This window comes from Caretta caretta, chromosome 1, assembly GCF_965140235.1.
Source record: "Caretta caretta isolate rCarCar2 chromosome 1, rCarCar1.hap1, whole genome shotgun sequence".
NCBI lineage: Eukaryota > Metazoa > Chordata > Testudines > Cheloniidae > Caretta > Caretta caretta.
Window position 1 is genome coordinate 252,207,753 of NC_134206.1, and position 18,305 is coordinate 252,226,057.

Genomic DNA, 18,305 nt, shown 5'->3' on the forward strand with positions numbered 1-18,305 from the left:
TGATGAAGTGGGCTGTAGCCCACGAAAGCTCATGCTCAAATACGTTTGTTAGTCTCTAAAGTGCCACAAGTACTCCTCGTTCTTTCTGCTGATACAGATTAACACGGCTACCACTCTGAAACCTGTCACTCTGCACTGTGTCACATGGAGTTTATTTCACCTCTGCTTCACGGGATTGCACTGGCTTCTGATATGTTATTAGGTGTAATTTAAGGTGTTTTTCACCCATCAGACCCATCATGGCTTAGAATCTGAGTAACAAGAGCTCTTTTTATGGGTTGTGACTGGATGGATTATTCAGACAGACAATCTCTAGATTTGTATGTCTAGATCCTACGAATTTTAAGTGGAAGAGCATTGACTCTGGAATTTGCTTCCCTCCTTAGTCCAACAAAGCCTAAGTATGTTGACTTTCTGGGTATAGTGCAAGGTCTCACTATTAACTCACTCTAATTTTGAGGAGCTGAATTGAAAAATAATCTCAATTCCAATTCTTTCTTAAATAATGGGAGATTTTTAGTGCTAGTTTTGACTGTTAAAATGTATTATTTTTAAACTGTCACTAACACTAAATATGGATATATCATATCAATTAGAAGTACAATATAAGCTACTATATTTAAAATGTGCCTATTACAGTACTGCCCTATTCAGCCACATAATTTGTAAATAAAATTAAGGAAAGAAACATTTTATGGTTATATGTATTTGGTTATAAAAATATTATGTCTCAGTTATAATACTGGTTTGACAAGTCTGTTCTCCATTAGCAGGGAATATAAAACAACCAGTGTCTACAAGATTAGAAAAAATATCATCATAATTTCACTTAACTGTTTGTATGTGCATAATCTGAAGGCTGCTTTTAAAACTGTTTCCAAACTCTCATCTATACATATTTTTTTCCTTAAAACGATTCCATATAAACTTAACATTGTTGTGGGATTAATGGTTACTAATAAACACTAATAAAAAATAAGTATTTTACAAAGGTTACACCTAATAAGAGTACAGTGATTAACTATCACTAGGATTATTCAGTAGCATTAAGGGAGAAAATTATAGTTCTTTAGTGAATCTTTTTTCAAGTTTTTAGTAAATTTTGCATTGCCTCTTCAAAAAATAACTTACAGACTTTTAAATCTCAAAAGGCATGTTATCGTATTACTGTGCTTTAAATTTAAAAGGGAATAAAAAAGGCTACTTCAGCATCTTCCTCCTCAATTGCTCAGTATAAAGTCTCTACATGAGGTGTTCTGCATAAAGCGGATCCCTTTACATATCTGACGTGGAATTTACTATTAAATGAAACTTTGAAATTTGGGAGGTTTCCAGTCAATAAAACAATTCTCTTATTTTTTTAAAAAGTGTTACGTTTACCATACTTCCTCTACTCCCTCACAAGGCCCCACTTCCCAGTTGCCAGCCAAGGAAGTTGGGGGTGTCAGATCTTGTTTGACCAGGAATTGGGAGCGCATAGCTCTGAAGAGGGCATTTAGTTGCAGCTATAGGAATTTGTTGCTTCTACCATTGGAGATCCAGAGCCTGCCAGGCTCACCTCCTACAGCTGGTTCTATATTTGTGTGGTAAGGCTCAGAGTAGATAAGAACTCTCTTAACCACCTTCACCTGCTGGCACAGTCCTACTACAAGCCCTAGCTCTTTCCCCTCCCCACCTCAGCTTTCCAATTTCTTCCCATCTCCCTTGGCCCAGATTACAACTCTGCTACTCCATTCCCGATGCCTGGAGCCCCACTCTGTTCCTTCTTGGCTCCATATCCCCTGCATCTTTTTCCCTCCCCAGCCTCACTCATCTTCTTCCCCTCCTTCCCACCTATTTGTGGCCTTCACTTGTTGTGTCACATTCGATTTTAATTGTATGCTCTACGGTACTGGGCAGGGACTATCTCGTCACTTGCTTTGTTTGGTATCTAGCGCTTTTTGGAACACTCAAATATTATTTGGTCATGTCCCAGAACGGCATACAATATAAATTCAACACGCCACAACAAGCAAGGGTTGTTAATAGTTGGGGGAGGAAGGACAGAGCTGAAAATCATACAATCATACAGTTAACATGTAGATTCTCACATGCAAGACTGAATCAGCAAGTTTTTAAGATTATTAATAAGAGGAGGAAAGTGATCTGGTGAACAGTTTTGGGGTAAGCAATATACATACCACAGACAGCATGAAAGGAAAACAAAGAGAAGGCAAGGAGGAGGTATTGAGGCTAATGTGTCTCATGGGAATGCTGAAAAAGACCAGGCTGGAGATGAAAGAAAAGCTGCAATGTTGAGCCTTAAAGGCAAGAACAAGAAATTTTCCTTGTCCTTACAACTACTTAGTACAATTTCTTATAATTATTAATAATAAAATCACCAGTTTTTTTAAATCACTCACAAAATAAAAATTTGTACTTTTTTTTAAGCATAAGTATGTGTTCCTATGTACATAAGTCAAATTTTAACTTTATGATGTTATTGAAGAAAGTCACATCATAATGTATAATAGTTTGTCGAGGAATTTATAGATACTAAGGTCAGAAGGGACCATTATGATCATCTAGTCTGACCTCCTGCACAATGCAGGCCACTGAATCTCACCCACCCACTCCTGCGAAAAACCTCTCCCCTATGTCTGAGCTATCGAAGTCCTCAAATCGTGGTTTAAAGACTTTACGGAGCAGAGAATCCTCCAGCAAATGACCCGTGCCCCATGCTACAGAGGAAGGCAAAAAACCTCCAGGGCCTCTTCCAATCTGCCCTGGAGGAAAATTCCTTCCCGACTCCAAATATGGCGATCAGCTAAACCCTGAGCATATGGGCAAGATTCACCAGCCAGATACCCAGGAAAGAAGTCTCTGTAGTAACTCAGATCCCACCCCATCTAACAGCCCATCACAGGCCATTGGGCCTATTTACCATGAATAGTTAAAGATCAATTAATTACCAAAATCATGTTATTCCATCATACTATCTCCTCCATAAACTTATCGAGTTTAATCTTAAAGCCAGACACGTCTTTTGCCCCCGCTGCTTCCCTTGGAAGGCTATTCCAAAAGTTCACTCCTCTGATGGTTAGAAACCTTCGTTTAATTTCAAGTCTAAACTTCCCAATGACCAGTTTATATCTATTTGTTCTTGTGTCCACATTGGTCCTGAGAGTAAATAATTCCTCTCCCTCAGAGATGTTCTTTTATTGTTTTTAAAAGGCACTACACCAGAGATCTAAACAAAGTAGAAACTGTACTAGCATTTTCCCAAAAACTGTACTGCTCTCTGCTGTAAACTGCTTGATCACTTGATATCTGAAAGAGGTGTGTTTTACTTTCCGTCCATTTAAATATTTGTTTACTTTCATGGGAACAATTCTCTGAAGCCCAATTTGTTGTGGGTCCCTCCTTTTCATTCAGTTTCATTTCGGAGCATAAACACAGACAGGACAGAAAGTATCAAAATCAGAAGTCCTCTATCTACAGGTTATACAAAAAGCAAAAGTAACATCATGTCTGTAAAACCTCACCAAAAGATTCCACCAGCCCCACACTGATTCAGCTCATGTGCTAAGGATATCCAGTTAATCATATTCCCAGGATTAGGTAACAAGGAAGACTTGTACTACTGTAGCTGACAGATGCAAGAAAAATACACCCCTAAACCAAAGTCATTTTTGGTATGCCAATTCCAAGAAAACTGCAATATGGAATAGCTAATTGTATACAAATCTCTTGACAAACCTCCCAATACTGCGGACCCCTTCCTATCACACCTGACAGAGCAAGTGTAAAGACAAGCTAATGAACTCCAAATATTGAGCAGCTCTGGTGCCTACTGTGAAAACTTTAGGACTTGTCCAGTCACCAGTTACACTCATTCACTGATCCTTCAGCTCAAGAGTGGCAAAAGTCTCCTCTAAAAGGAAGCATTCCCTGAAGAACCAAAGCAGAAAAGAATTAGACTGCACATTGCAAAACGGAAAACTGACTATATCCATACAACAGTGCTGAGATTTTCATGCCCTTTTTGGACAAACCCCACTGTTTTATCTAAATCCCTGTACCCAGTTTACCATAGTGACAGGCATTTTAGAAAAGGATATGGATAGGGACAGACAGACCAAAAAGCTCCACTGCATAGTTCTGCAGAAACATTTCAGCTCTAAACTAATGATTATCATCTAAAAGAGCTCCAAAAGTGCCCACTTTCCTTTATCTACTGATCTTTTTGGGGGTGGGGAGGTGAGCGGAAGCAGTGGGAGGTCTAACGCACAACAACAAAATGTACAGTAGAGAGCAATCCTGTACTAGCAGGGGGGTGGACTACATGATCTAACCACTTACCCCCACCCAACTAATTTATATGGTCCTATGACCCAAAACATTTTAACTCTGATTCAGCATCTGGTTTTCAGTGAGGTCCTCTTTTTTAGACAAGTTTCCAGCTGAGTTTACTGAGGCTAAAAGAAACCAAACGACTTACCCTAAGTAGCTTCTCCCACATTATAGCCCACAGGCATACTGACTTCCTGAACAGTAGACCCCATGATTATTCAAAACGTGAACTAAAAGATTCTAAGAAGCCTCCCAAGAGTTGTCACAACTGAAGAATAACTATTCATATGACTCAGGCTTCACTCTGATGTGACCAGTTTCTCTGATTTAAAATTATTCTGTTTAAAAGGGCCTCTTTCTCCATGCCTTGTGACATTTTCCACTTAATAACAACCTCCATACAAGATGAAGGAAAACTTACAACATATGGAAAACAACGCTTCCTGATATGTAAAAATAAACCAAGTTGGAACTTTACTTGTGTATTTATATATACACACTTTAATATGCGAAATTAGTCACTTTTCCCTTCTGCAGTGCTAAAAAGAACTATTTTGTTCAGTCCAGACTGAAGTGCTAATGTAGTGTAAAAATTGCTATTAAACAAGTTTAAAATCTGAGTTCTCATATCACTATTGGTTCCAATTTACATTTTCTGATTTAATACATAAAGTGTAAAATCAAATACAACTTTAGTACAGACTTAAAATTTGTAGGAGGAAAAACATCCACTTATACAGTATGTTACTGCATCTTAAACATCTGGCAAACACACCAAATAGCTAAATATGCAACACTACAACCCCAAGAGTTACACCAGAGCTTACCGATTCTGAAATGATTTGCCAGCAATGTTGTCTCTATAAGAATCAAACAAAACATGATACTGGTCTCGACTCCACTCCAGGACAACCTATAAAGAAAGAAAACTTGGAGTCACATTCTTTTTAAATTAGAATTAATGATAATTTACTTCTCTCTCTTCAAAACCTTTACTATTTTATTTTTATATAAATATAAAAATAAAATTCAGGTCTGATGTGCACGTTAGTACACACAAACTGGAAATTAACCAAAGAAAAAATGTCACATTTAATCTCCAAGCACAGATCAAACCTGAAACCCAGGACACACTAAGTAATGACACAAAGAGAATGCCCATAGACTGTAGTTCAGCTGGGAGACATAAGGATTGCCATAACAGATCAGACCAATGGTCCATCTAGTCCATTATCCTAGCTCTGAGAGTGTTATTTTTGTTACTCTCCAGTTTGCCCACATCATTCCTGAAGTGTGGCACCCAGAACTGGACACAGTACTCCAGACAAGGCCTCACCAGTGCCAACTAGAGTGGGACGATTACCTCCCATGTCTTACATATGACACTCCTGTTGATACACTCCAGAATGGTATGAGCCTTTTTCACAACTGCATCACATTGTTGACTTGTATTCAATTTGTGATCCAGTATAACCCTCAGATCCTTTTCTGCACTACCACCACCTAACCAGTTATCCCCCATTTTGTAATTGTGCGTTTGATTCTGGCTTACTAAGTATAGTACTCAGCACTTGTCTTTTATTGAATTTCATCTTGCTGATTTCAGGCCAATTCTCCAGTTTATCAAGGTAGTTTTGAATTCTAATCCTATCCTCCAAAGTGTTTTCAATCCTTCCCAGTTTGTCATCTGCAAATTTTATAAGCATACTCTCCACTCCATTATCCAAGTCATTAATGACAATATAGAATAGTACTCCACTAGACATGTGCTCCCAGTTTGACAGTGAATCATCAACAATTCCTCTGAGCACAGTCTTTTGACCAGTTGTGCACCCACCTTATAGTAATTTCATATACACCACATTTTCCTAGTTTGCTTATGAGAACGTCTTGCGAGACTGTGCCAAAAGCCTTACTAAAATCAAGATATATCACATCTACAGCTTCCCCCATCCACTAACCTACTACCCTGTCAAAGAAGGAAATTAGGTTGATTTGGCATGATTTGTTCTTGACAAATCCACACTGGCTATTACTTACAACCTTATTATCCTCTCGGTCAGGGGTGGGCAAACTACTGCCCAGGGGCCGCATCCAGCCCTCCAGATGTTTTAATCCAGCCCTTGAGCTCCCACCCGGAAGTGGGGTCCAGAGCTTGCCCCGCTCTGCATGGCTCCTGGAAGCAGCGGCATGTCCCCCTTCCGGCTCCTACACGTAGGGGCAGCCAGGGGGCTCTGCACACTGCCCCCTCCCAGGGTGCCGTCCCCGCAAATCCCATTGGCCAGGAACCGCGGCGAATGGGAGCTACAGGGGCGGTGCCTGCAGATGGAACAATGCGTAGAGCTGCGTGGCCACGTCTCCGTGTAGGAGACGGAGGCGGGACATGCCGCGGCTTCTGGGAGCTGCTTGAGGTAAGCACCGTCTGGACCCTGCACCCCGGACTGCCTCCCGCGCCCCAACCCCCTGCCCCACCCCTGAACCCCCTCCCACCCTCCGAACCACTCCATCCCAGCCTGGAGCACCCTTCTGCATCCCCTCATCCCCATCCCCACCCCAGAGTCCGCACCCCCAGCCAGAGCCCTCACCCCCTCCCGCACCCCAACCCCCAATTTCATGAGTGTTCATGGCCCGCCATACAATTTCCACACCCAGATGTGGCCCTCGGGCCAAAAAGTTTGCCCACCCCTGCTCTTGGTGCTTACAAATTTATTGTTTAATAGTATTCTGAAGTATCCAAGTTAGGCTGACTAGTTTATAATTCCCCAGGTCCTCTTTGTTCCCCTTTAGAGGGACAGGTACTATGTTTGGCCTTCTCCAGCCCTCTGGGACTTCACCCATTGTTGGATCATATTAAAGAAGTTCTGTATTAAAATCACAAATGAGTTTGATTCCCCATAGTTTAAATTCCAGGGTATTACTAATTAAGAGGTCTCTTGGTTTTTGGTACTGTTTCTCTCCCTCTATGTGTGAAACTTGCAAGCTGCTAATTGCGTTAGTACATTCTGAGACAGAGTCTGTTCTCAAAGCAATTCACAGAGAGAGAGACTCAAAGCAATACTCTGTAACAACAGAAACAGCACCCAGAGACTCCCTGCCCCTTTGTTGTATTAACAATCGTGATTAAAATAGAGATAGAGGAAGTATGTGGATGGATGCTTGGTGTGGATAATAACTGAATGATCAGGGAGGTGCCAGCCTAAGAATCCAGTGTCCATCGGCTGAAGAAGGCATCAAGTGGAAATAACGAGAGGACCCCTGGAGGGCAGGCTGGAATCCACCCAACAGCCTCAAGAATGGGAGAACCAAAGAACAAGATAACATCTAGCAGCACAGAGCCGTCAGGAATGTGCTATCTGCTGATTGATTCAGCAACAGCATGATGAAGCAATTCCCATAGACTGGCATAGGAAGAAATTCCTATAAAAATGGACTCTAGAAAGTGAGACCTTTGGGGTGTGATTCTGCAAACCAACTTCCAGGACCATATCGATGAGCCTCTGACAAGACCCTGCTCCCTCCTCATGTGTGTGTATGTGACTGAATGTGTGAATAAATATGAGATTGAATAGAATGTTATAGCTATAACTAACTGCTTACTATGATTCTTCCTGTATTCACGATAAATGTGGTATTTTGCCTTTTTCCCTTTTAATAAGATCCTGCTGTTTTTTATTTTATTGGTACAACACATCCTTCATGAATTCTTGAAAACAATCGCTAACGGTTTTGAGATTGCTTCAGCTAGTTCCTTAAATACTCCAGTGTGAATTTCACCAGGCCCTGCCGACCTGAATACACCTAACTTATCTAAATATTCTTTAACGTATTCTTTCCCCTAGTCTGGCTTGTGTTCCTTCCGTCTTTGTTGTTAATATTAACTGTGTTGAGTATCTGGCGACAACTTACCTTTTTAGGGAAGACTGAAGCAAAATGGGCTTTAAATACAGCGGCCTTATTGTTATCATCAGTTATTAACTCTCCTTACCCACTAAGCAGAGGACTTTGTCTTTCTTTTGCTCCTAACTGATTTTTCTGTCCCTTACTAGGTATAATTCATTTTGTGCCTTCACTTTTCTGATATTGTCCCTGATGGCTTGGGATAGTCTTTTGTATTTCTCCTTAGCAATCTGTCCATGTCTCCACTTTTTGTAGGATTCTTTTTTTATTTTCAGGACACTCAAGAGTTCCTGATAGAACCATATTGGTCTCTTTCTAGTCTTCCTATCTTTCCTTCGTATCAGGCCAGTTTGCTGTTGAGCCTTTAATATAGTTTCTCTGAGAAACTGCAAGCTCTCCTGAGCTCTTTTTTCCCTTAGATTTTCTTCCTATGGGACTTTACCTACCAGTTCTCAGAGTTTACTAAATAATTACCACAAAAGGAGATTATTTCCTCTCCCCCTCAACATGATACTACTTTTTAAAAATAATTCTTAATACTTCATACCAATTATTCACCAAGCTGGGTGCCATTTATATGGTTGCTTCTTCCTTGCATTAAAAAAGAACATCAAACGACAAGATAAGTCATTTCTCCATGCTAGCATTCACAGAATACAACATTTCTAAAGCCACCTCCACAATGAGCTGAATCATTCATCACCGAAGTCAACGACAAGCCTCCTACACTGACTTACATGGGTACAGGATCAGGTCTAGTGTCAACTTATTTGGAGCTACCACAAGCACATATAAACCTCCTTCCAAGTCTCCAAAAAAAGGCTCTTTGAAACCAAAACCATGCCTGTCAATTCTCGTCCTTCTCACACACGGAGACAGAATTTACAAAATAAGCATAACTTGCTCATTGCTATTTCAATGTGAAGGTAAATAAATGCTTATCTCAAAATAATACAATGCAAAAAATCTGTTTTTCATCTAAGTCTCTTCCCCCTCTCTCTAGCAGATATGCTGGTCTCCTCACAGTCTCAGAAACTAGTTTAACACAGAACTAAGCTGGCAAACAGTACTTTTTAATGTAGATGTTATTACTAAAAATGATGAATCCAAGCATAATCTACACTTTAGAATTCTGAGATAATAAAATCTCAATTCATATTATGAATACAATTTTTGAGAAAGAAGAGGGTTAACTGTGCAAATACCTTGTCACGTATATCAGTTAAACCATAAGGACCTACGTAAGTGTCACCTTACAAAAACAAAGATTTATGAATCCCACTTCACTAGCTGCTTTGACCTGCTAAAAGCAATGAAGATGCAAGACTAGGCACTGGGACAAGTTTTGGGGACTTTTTCTTTTCTGTTTCCTTGCATAATGGTGGTACGAATAAGTGTAATACGTGCCTCAATAAAAGAGAATGACAAAATGTATTATTCAACCAGCTAAATAGGAGCATCACCACTCCAAGCCTATATATGCAGTAATTTAAGATGCATTAAATCACATCCTGTGCATTCTGGATTATATTCTATAATTAAAGAACTAGTCACAGTACTAAACGACTGCAGCAATACCACATTTTAAGATAAATGTCATGTTTGTCACTCCTGACGTACACCTTTTTCTATGAAGAAGGCAGCCACATTCTGTTATTTGTATTACAGTAACGCCTAAGGAATCTAAGATTAGGGCCCCACTGTACTAAGTCTCTACCCTGAAACTATTGTATTAGTAATCCAAATATGCGTTTCACTCATGTTCCATCTACACAGGGCTTTGAACAAAGCTGAACCACCAAGAGAAGCTCAGTCAAAAATTGTCTATAACCAAACTCTGCCATAATGAAGTTCAACAACCATGTTCCAACCTAACTGTGGGATGCAATATTTAAATCTGGTTATAACACTTACTGGATACAAAAAAGTTCGAACTGTACTTAAATAGCACTGAGCTTCAACTCATAGATGGGGCTTGATGCCAACAAGCCAACTTTCACATATTGAGCTACCAGTATGTTATCAGTTTTGAACGATTTGCCTTATCTACCCATTATACTGGCAGCACTAATGCCTACTGCGGTGGATTTACAGCAGGCAAACCCAATTTTGCTTAATTGCAAGTGCCACTCTGGCATCAGTATTAAGTTCTGCAACAGGATAGCAGTCTCTCTCTGTTTTATAATTGGATCACAAGCAATAGCTATAACTAAAGCACTATCACCCCAGTTCTGATAGCTCATAATTTTCAACATCTTCTTATGCTTGGTGTCTGCCCATGGGCAAATTATTCTAGAAACTTTATTCAAACACAATTCAGTCATTTTTAAGCACGAGAAGAGTGACAAAAATACACTCTTACCATTAAAATATATGTGACTGTTTCTGAACAGCTCTTGTGCTTAAATGGCTGAAGGGTAGCGAGTTGAAATGTGCAAGGAGACAGCCCTCACTGATAAGCAGTACCTTTGAGTGATTTTGTGAAGATCTGTTGTGACTTGAACAAATAGTGAGTGAAAAGTACATTTCAGGCAGGTGAAGTATATTTTGCACTAATATTTAGCCAGTTTTACCAGTATTCTAAATAGAATCCAACAATAGCCATCAAATCAAAATATCAATGAAAAACTGCAAAAAGTTTACTCAAACTTCCACCGCTTTGTCTCTGTTTTTCAATCAGCTCTAGTCAGGGCTGGTGTACCCACTAGGCAAACTAGGTGGCCGCCTAAGGCACCAAGATTTGGGGGCGCCAAAAAGGGCTCTGGCGGGATGAGCGGCAATGAGCTCGCAGATGGGAGGCGGCCGGGCAGAAGGGGGGGCGGGCTTGGGGTTGCCCCCCCGCGCTGATCGCTCTCCCCCCGCCTTTCCCCCTGCAGGTGCCAGCCCCGTGCCCCACCCCTGCTTCCCCGGACCCCAGGAGGTGAGGTAGGCGGCAGGGAGGGAGCACTGGATGCCCGGGCTGCGGGGACGGAGCGAGGGGGAAGGCTAGGGCTGCCGGGGAGGGGGCTCCATGTGCTGCCCGGGGGGCTCTGCTCCGTGGGGGGGAAGCAGGGGCTTGCTGGTGCCGGGGACCCTGTGTGCCAGGTTCTGGGGGGAGGGACAGCGTGGCGTGGCTGGCTGGGGGTGGGAGGAGGCTGTATGCCAAGCTCTGGAGCAGGGGGCAGGGTCCCGTGGGCCGGCCAGGCTGAGGTACGGGCAAGCTGGGCCGGAGGGGGCTGCGTGCCACACTCTGGAGACAGGAGCAGGACTCACTCATGTGCTGGGCAGGGCTGGAGGGGGAGGGGGCATGCTGTGTGCCGGGGTGGGGAGGGAGAGCAGGCGGGGGGAGGGTGCTGTGTGCCGAGCAGGCCTGGGGGGGGGGGAAGGCGGAGGGGAGGTGCTATGTGCTGGGGGAGAAGGTGGAGGGAGGTCGAAGGGGGCTGTGTGTCTGGCTGGGCGCTGTAAAGGGGGGACTCTTTGTGTGCTGGGCTAGGCTTTGTGGGGGACCAGCGGGCCAAGCCGGCCAGGGAGGGGGCTATGGAGCGAGGCGGAGTGCACTGGTCTGGGTTTGGGGAGACGACACTGTATGCCTTGCCAGGCTCCGAGGGGAGGCAGAGGGGTTGTGTGCTGGGGGGCTCTGGGGAGGGCTGTGTTCCAGGGACAGTGTCGGGGGTGGGTGGGACAAGCGTACTGCTTCACTATGGTACAAAGTGGCAATGACATTGCACGCAGCCATTACCCATTCTGACAGACTGTTTATCGTGCTAGGTTTACTAGTTTTCGGAGGTTGTCGACTGAAGCTAACTATTTTTCTTGAGTTGTTTCAGATCTAAGACTCTGGCAATTGCAGCTGCATCATTTCGCTAATACTTTGTGTCAACTGTGTGAGAGTCCGGGGGGGAGGGAAGGGGGAGCACAAGGTGAAAGTTTCGCCTAGGGCGCAAAACATCCTTGCACCGGCCCTGGCTCTAGTTCTAAATGAAAGAAAACTCAGGACCTCTCTACAGAGCCCCGCCTTCTGGACTATGGGGATCTGAATAGCGGAGACACCAAAGTATTCCCCTGTGTGAATATTGCAGCCGCAAACTAAGCGATTCCTAGATTCCTAGTTCACATTGATGTACTCCTGTTTGAAGAGGACTACATTTAAAAGGTATCTAGTTCGCATTAACATAATCCTCTTCAAACAGGATTACATTAATGCAAACTAGGAACCTTTTAGTTCATGCCTGCAGTATCCACGCAAGGGAATTACAGCTCAACACTTCAGTGCCCACCACTATCCACACCTCTATAGTCCAAACACAGGGGCAGTGTAGACAAATTCTTAGTCATGCATAAATAGGTGGCTAAATGCATTGCACAGTGAATTCATTCCCACGGTGTTTAGCATAATCAAAGGGGGAGGAGTTAAAGTTGCCTGTCCAACCAGGTCTTTGGCATTTCCTGATTTTTCACTGCTGTTCAACTTTAACATTCCTAAATGTAGTTTATTCTAATGGAATTTTATCTAAGATGAATTCCTCCATTAAACAGAAGAATTAATTCTGTTCATCTTATAAACTGATAATTATTGACATATGCAAGCTTATAAAACTCTGGTATGTGACCACCATTTGTGGAAGATTTCTCATCCGTTATCAGATGTGCACATTGGATTTGGGGTTTCTAACTGCACATCAATGCAAACAAGTATATGTTTTAGTTTATTTTTAGATATGATTTTATCACCAGGAGTTGCAAAGGACAATGTAACATATACATTGCACAATCACCAGTCAGTTTCAAAACACAGGAAAATTAGTGGTAAGATACTGCTCTAAATGCACAATGAAATAACAGTGCCCCAAACATGGGCTTCCAGCCTCTTAGCATCCATTTTACAAAAAGGCATACTTACCCTCCACAAACATTCTCTGTTTGATAAAATCTGGATAAATTCCCTAAAAAATCCTCCCAATAGATATCTAGGTAGAAATAGAGAAACTGCTAGAGGACTGGGATCTTTAAGACCTGAAGGGTATTTTTATGTTGCATTTGCAGGCCAGTGTTCCCTCTGATTCTATTTGATTTTGACAATCCCCAAAATTTGCAGTTGTCAATCTCAAAAGCTTGTGTTTATTTCTTTTTTGATTGTGTTGACCTGATATATAGTTAAGAGTGTTTACTGTATCTGTGCATATGCAAATCATTCCAGGCAGTTCAGCCCATTTATTAGGGAAAAATTAAGTTGCATATTATTTACGGAACAAAAATATTAAAAACGATAAAAGCAGGCCAGTCAAAATACTGATGATATTGCTGAGCAGCAGGAGGTTGGAAATACCAAGTTCAGCTCTCCAGGCTGCAGGGGAGAAGAAGAACTCAGTTCCCCTACTGTGGTAACAACCGGCCATTCACAAGTGGCATTAACATAGCTCTAAAGAGAACTCCAATCACCCTGCCCTGATAAAAAAAAGTGATAATGATAAATCATCTGAAGAGGGAGGGATGGAGGTTATACAAACAAAGAAACCAAGATATCTGAGAAAGTGAAGATTGTACCCAGTCTCTCACTGCCCAGGCCTGCTGAGACCAGTCAAGATTGAAAGGCCCTTTTCTTGACATTTAAAATTCATACAATATTTCTGAAATGGACCAAAAGAAGAATGGCATTTTTCAGTAAAGACATATAGTATATTAGTTCCCTGTGTTCTCCTGCAAAACAAAATTGTACATGCTACTTGATTGTAAAACTGCTTCAATTTTCAAAAATCTCGAGTATTTTATCTTAAAATATTAAATTGCAATACAAACTGCTTTCATGATGCAGGAGTGCTAATCAAATTGGGGCTAGAGTCAACAAATGCTGATCACATTGAAAATCTAAATCCTGGCATGTGTTGGGTTGGGTTTTTTTAAACTGTGATCCTTTCACAAGCTCAAGAGTCAACAAGAATCACACCCCACCCAGATAGAGGATTCATTTCATACTGTCAGCAATATCAAAGCATCATCATACATCTTTTCCTTTGTGTTATCTTGGCATCAGAACAGTAATTTCAGAGCAAAGTAAAACTACTTACAAAACAGGCAGTGTCTAACAAGGTTCTGAGACCAGGGTTCTATTCCCTAACCTTTCACTGACCTGCTGTTTCACCTTGGTCAAGATACTTCATTCCTTTATACCTCTGTCACCCTTCCCTCCCTTCCTCTTTCTTGTCTACTTACACTGTAAACTCTTAGAGCAAGGATGTCCCTGGCTATACTGGAAAAGAGGTGTATTTTTACATATTAGCTGTTTTGAGATGCGTTAAGATCTGTGTATAGACTAGAATATTGTAGTTTTAACACATTACCTGATCAAGGTGAACCTTACCTGAGACTTATTTACACTAGGCTCCTACACACGTGTTAACTAACATTAAAAAAAGTCTCTAGTGAACACAAGGTGTATGTGTTTGTAGAGTGCTTGGTACAACAACAGTGCAAGGATCTCAGCTGCCAGTAGGCAGTACTGATATACACACAACAAAAATTACTGTGGTTATGCTTGGATATAAGTTTTCTGCTTAGCATATTAAAAACATATAGCCTTACATACAAACTAGTAGCTGAATAAAGAATTTAAAATCAAGTTGCCTAAATCCACTTTCCAAAACAGAAGTCAGCTAACTGACTTGAGGGGTTTTATATATATGACCAAATTTGGCCTTAACTTACACTTTCAGTGAAGTGATCTTAATAGGTTGCACAGATGTAACATAATTTGGCCCGATAAAGAGCTCAGTAAGATATTAAAAATAAGGGTAAATATGACCATATTGAGTAGTGCCCCAGAACTGAATGTTTAATTGGCAATTCCACAAAACCCTGCATTGTGATTAGCTGAAGGGGATCCAATTTGTATTATACACAAATCCCTGTATTCTGAATATACCAAATACATCAAAATTCCACATTCAGTTCCCCACAGCAAATACAGCTGTCTCAGTGGAGAGCAATAGGAAGGCAAGAATGTTGCACGAGAAGAGAGTGGGAGTTGCTTAAGGGAAGAACAGCACCTGGAAGAGTGATAAATTCAAGACATCAAAACAGAGCATCCATGGGTGGAAGTGCTACAAGGTGTGAAGCAGGGACACTGGATAGGAGTGGCACAGGAGAAGTAGTGGTTGATGACGGGCTAGGGAAAGGCCTAGGAGCAAGGGCACTTGGGGCACTGAACTGGTGTGCTGTAAACTTCTGCAGAAGGCAAGGTTGTATGGAGGCAGTAGCACCGTGGGTCAAGTGCTGTAGATGGGTACTGCATAGGGATACTGAACAGGGTTCTGTGATGGTGCCGGAGAGACATTGGAGCAAGTGCTGCATACCGTGGAGTAGCCAGTGCACTGGGCATGGGGGAATATAGGGAGGAAAGGCAAGAGCACAGGGGTGGTAGTACTCAGAGGGCAGGGGAAGCACTGGAGATGGGTATTTTGGAAACACAAGTTATAGGAGGGGATGTGTGGGTGCTTCTGCGTAGGCACAGGGTCCTGCATGGGGAAGCCAGCATACTGGGGTAGGTGCTGTGGAAGCACAGGGCATGACAGTGGAGACAGGGCATTGCGTTATGGTAAATGTCAGAAGGTGGGGGTGGGGAGTTCTGCAGGAGCATCAGAGCTTGATAGTAAGGGGGAAAGAGGGTACTGTGGGGGGAAGTAATTCACATACTTAAGGCAAGTGTTTAAAGGCAGAAGAAGGAGGGAAGGTTGGGGAGGCGAGGGGCACAGTTGTGCTTCAGGGCATATGCACAGGGTGGGTGCTGCAAGGGCGCTCAGAAGGGAAGTGGGGGCTGCTACAGGGGCACATGGTGCTGCAGGGGGAAGGAGGCAGGGACTCAGGGGAGCTGTGCTCCAAGGCACATGCACAAGGTGGGTGCATCAGGCAGGAGCACCACAGATGGGGCTGGCTGGGCAAATGCGGACGGGGGGGGGGGAAGCAAGGGGGGGGGGTGAACAGGTAAGATGTGCGGGGGAGTTGCTGTGGAGGGGAAGGGGCCAGGGGAGCATGGCACACAGAGTGGGTGCTGTGCGGGGAGTGGGAACATGGCACGCACACGGAGTGGGTGCTGCGGGGGAAGGGGGAGCATGGCACACGTATGGAGTGGGTGCTGCAGGAGGAGGGAGGGCCGGGAAGTGATAAGATGCGTGGGGGGGTGCTGTGGAGCGGGGGGGGGGGACCAGGGGAGCATGGCACATTCGCGGACTGGGTGCTGCGGGGAGAGGGGGGACCAGGGCCAGCGGGCGCGGACTGGGTGCTGCGGGGAGACGGGGCAGCAGGGCCCGCGGGCGCGGACTGGGTGCTGCGGGGAGACGGGGCAGCAGGGCCCGCGGGCGCGGACTGGGTGCTGCGGGGAGACGGGGCAGCAGGGCCCGCGGGCGCGGACTGGGTGCTGCGGGGAGACGGGGCAGCAGGGCCCGCGGGCGCGGACTAGGTGCTGCGGGGAGACGGGGCAGCAGGGCCCGCGGGCGCGGACTGGGTGCTGCGGGGAGACGGGGCAGCAGGGCCCGCGGGCGCGGACTGGGTGCTGCGGGGAGAGCGGGGGGGGACCAGGGCCCGCGGGCGCGGACTGGGTGCTGCGGGGAGACGGGGCAGCAGGGCCCGCGGGCGCGGACTGGGTGCTGCGGGGAGACGGGGCAGCAGGGCCCGCGGGCGCGGACTGGGTGCTGCGGGGAGAGCGGGGGGGGACCATGGCACGCAGGCAGAGTGGGTGCTGCGGGGGGTGGAGGGATCAGGACGCGCGCGCGCCTGGTGGGCGATGCGGGGGGGTGGAGGGGACCAGGGCGCGCGCGCGCCGGGTGGGCGCTGCGCGGGGAGGCGAGCAGGAAGCGCGCGCGCGCGCGCGGAGTGGGGGAGGGGGAGCGGCCCGGCCGTTACTGACCTCTCCGAACTGCAGGGCGGAGACGAGGACGAGGACCAGGCCCCCGAGGCAGAGGCAGGGCCCATACCTGTGGGACAGGCAGGTGTAGGTCTGTCTCTGCAGGAGCTTCAGCAGCATGACCCGCCGACCACCATCACCCTGCGCCGCCCGCTCACCGCGCTGCCATGCGCCGGGGCGGGGAGGGGGGCCGGGTCCCAGCAACTGGCCGCTGCCGCCGCCCACTGCCTCCGCCTCCAGCCCGGCTCATCCCCGCCGCCGCTTCCGGGCGCGGGGGCAGGGCGCGGCGGCGATGCGAGACTCGGCGGCGCCACCTAGGGGAGCCGGCGCTCAGCCACGCGGCCTGGCCGGGCCTGGCAGCCCCCGGCTACGGTGCCGCTACCCGGGGGCCACCCCCGCCCTCTCCCACTGAGGCGGGGTCCCACGGGCGACGGGCCAGGGCCCCCACAGACACAGCGCTCGCGTGTCCTGCAGTCCCACCCCCACCCCCAGCCCGTTGTCTCCTCGAGCCCCAGCTCCGGGAGTCACGAGACTCCGCTTCCCTTCCAGCAACGTTCTTAGGCCTTGTGAGTGTCCTGCCTTTCTCCCCCGCGCCTCTTCTCTCCCCCCGCTCCAAGGCCAATAAAAAGGACACCCCCCGTGTCATTTGTAAAATTATCCTGGGTGGATGGTTGTTGGGTTGTTTTTTTTGGGGGGGGGGGTGATTTGTGATTTTCAAAGGCAGAGGGTTGTCAATATGGAGTCAGTCCCGGTGATACCGATTGCACCTTTGCCACAGGCAGCAGGGACGCTGGAACAATTTGTATAGTGTGGGTGCTGAGAGTCATTGAACCTAACTGTAAACCCTGGATATAATGGAAACCACTTCAAGCCGGGAGGGGGGGGGCCACAGCACCCCTAGTTCCAGCCCCTGTGACAGGGGCGGGTGGGGGGGGTGTCACTGTAGCCAAACAAAAAGTAGATCCTGAGGCAAGCAGCCTGGTCATGGGCACAGTAAAATACAATGCCAGGAAAGACACCTTGAGCTCACTGTGTCTGCAGTATTGTGATGACAGCACTTTCCTCATATACTTCAGTGTCTGAGAGATAAATTATGTAACATAGATCTCACCCGCGCATCTATTAAAAGAACCAATGTAGTGACATTTCATCACTCATTGTTATGGGGAGAAAGTGGTGCCCTCTTTACTATCCCTCCTCC

The 18,305-nt window shown here is 45.4% G+C and overlaps 1 protein-coding gene across 2 annotated transcripts in view; it reads right to left on the minus strand.

The window, feature by feature from the left end:
- Positions 1 to 17,372, minus strand: part of GNPTAB (N-acetylglucosamine-1-phosphate transferase subunits alpha and beta) — a 70,242-nt gene extending 52,870 nt beyond the window's left edge. For both annotated transcript variants that reach the window (XM_048831299.2, XM_048831288.2), the window contains exons 1-2: positions 17,108 to 17,372; positions 5,160 to 5,245 (exon numbers count right to left, since the gene is read on the minus strand). In XM_048831299.2, coding sequence (XP_048687256.2) covers positions 5,160 to 5,245; positions 17,108 to 17,224 — 203 coding nt within the window. In that variant the 5' untranslated portion in view covers positions 17,225 to 17,372. The remainder of the gene's footprint in view (positions 1 to 5,159; positions 5,246 to 17,107) is intronic.
- Between the last annotated feature and the right edge of the window lie 933 nt (positions 17,373 to 18,305).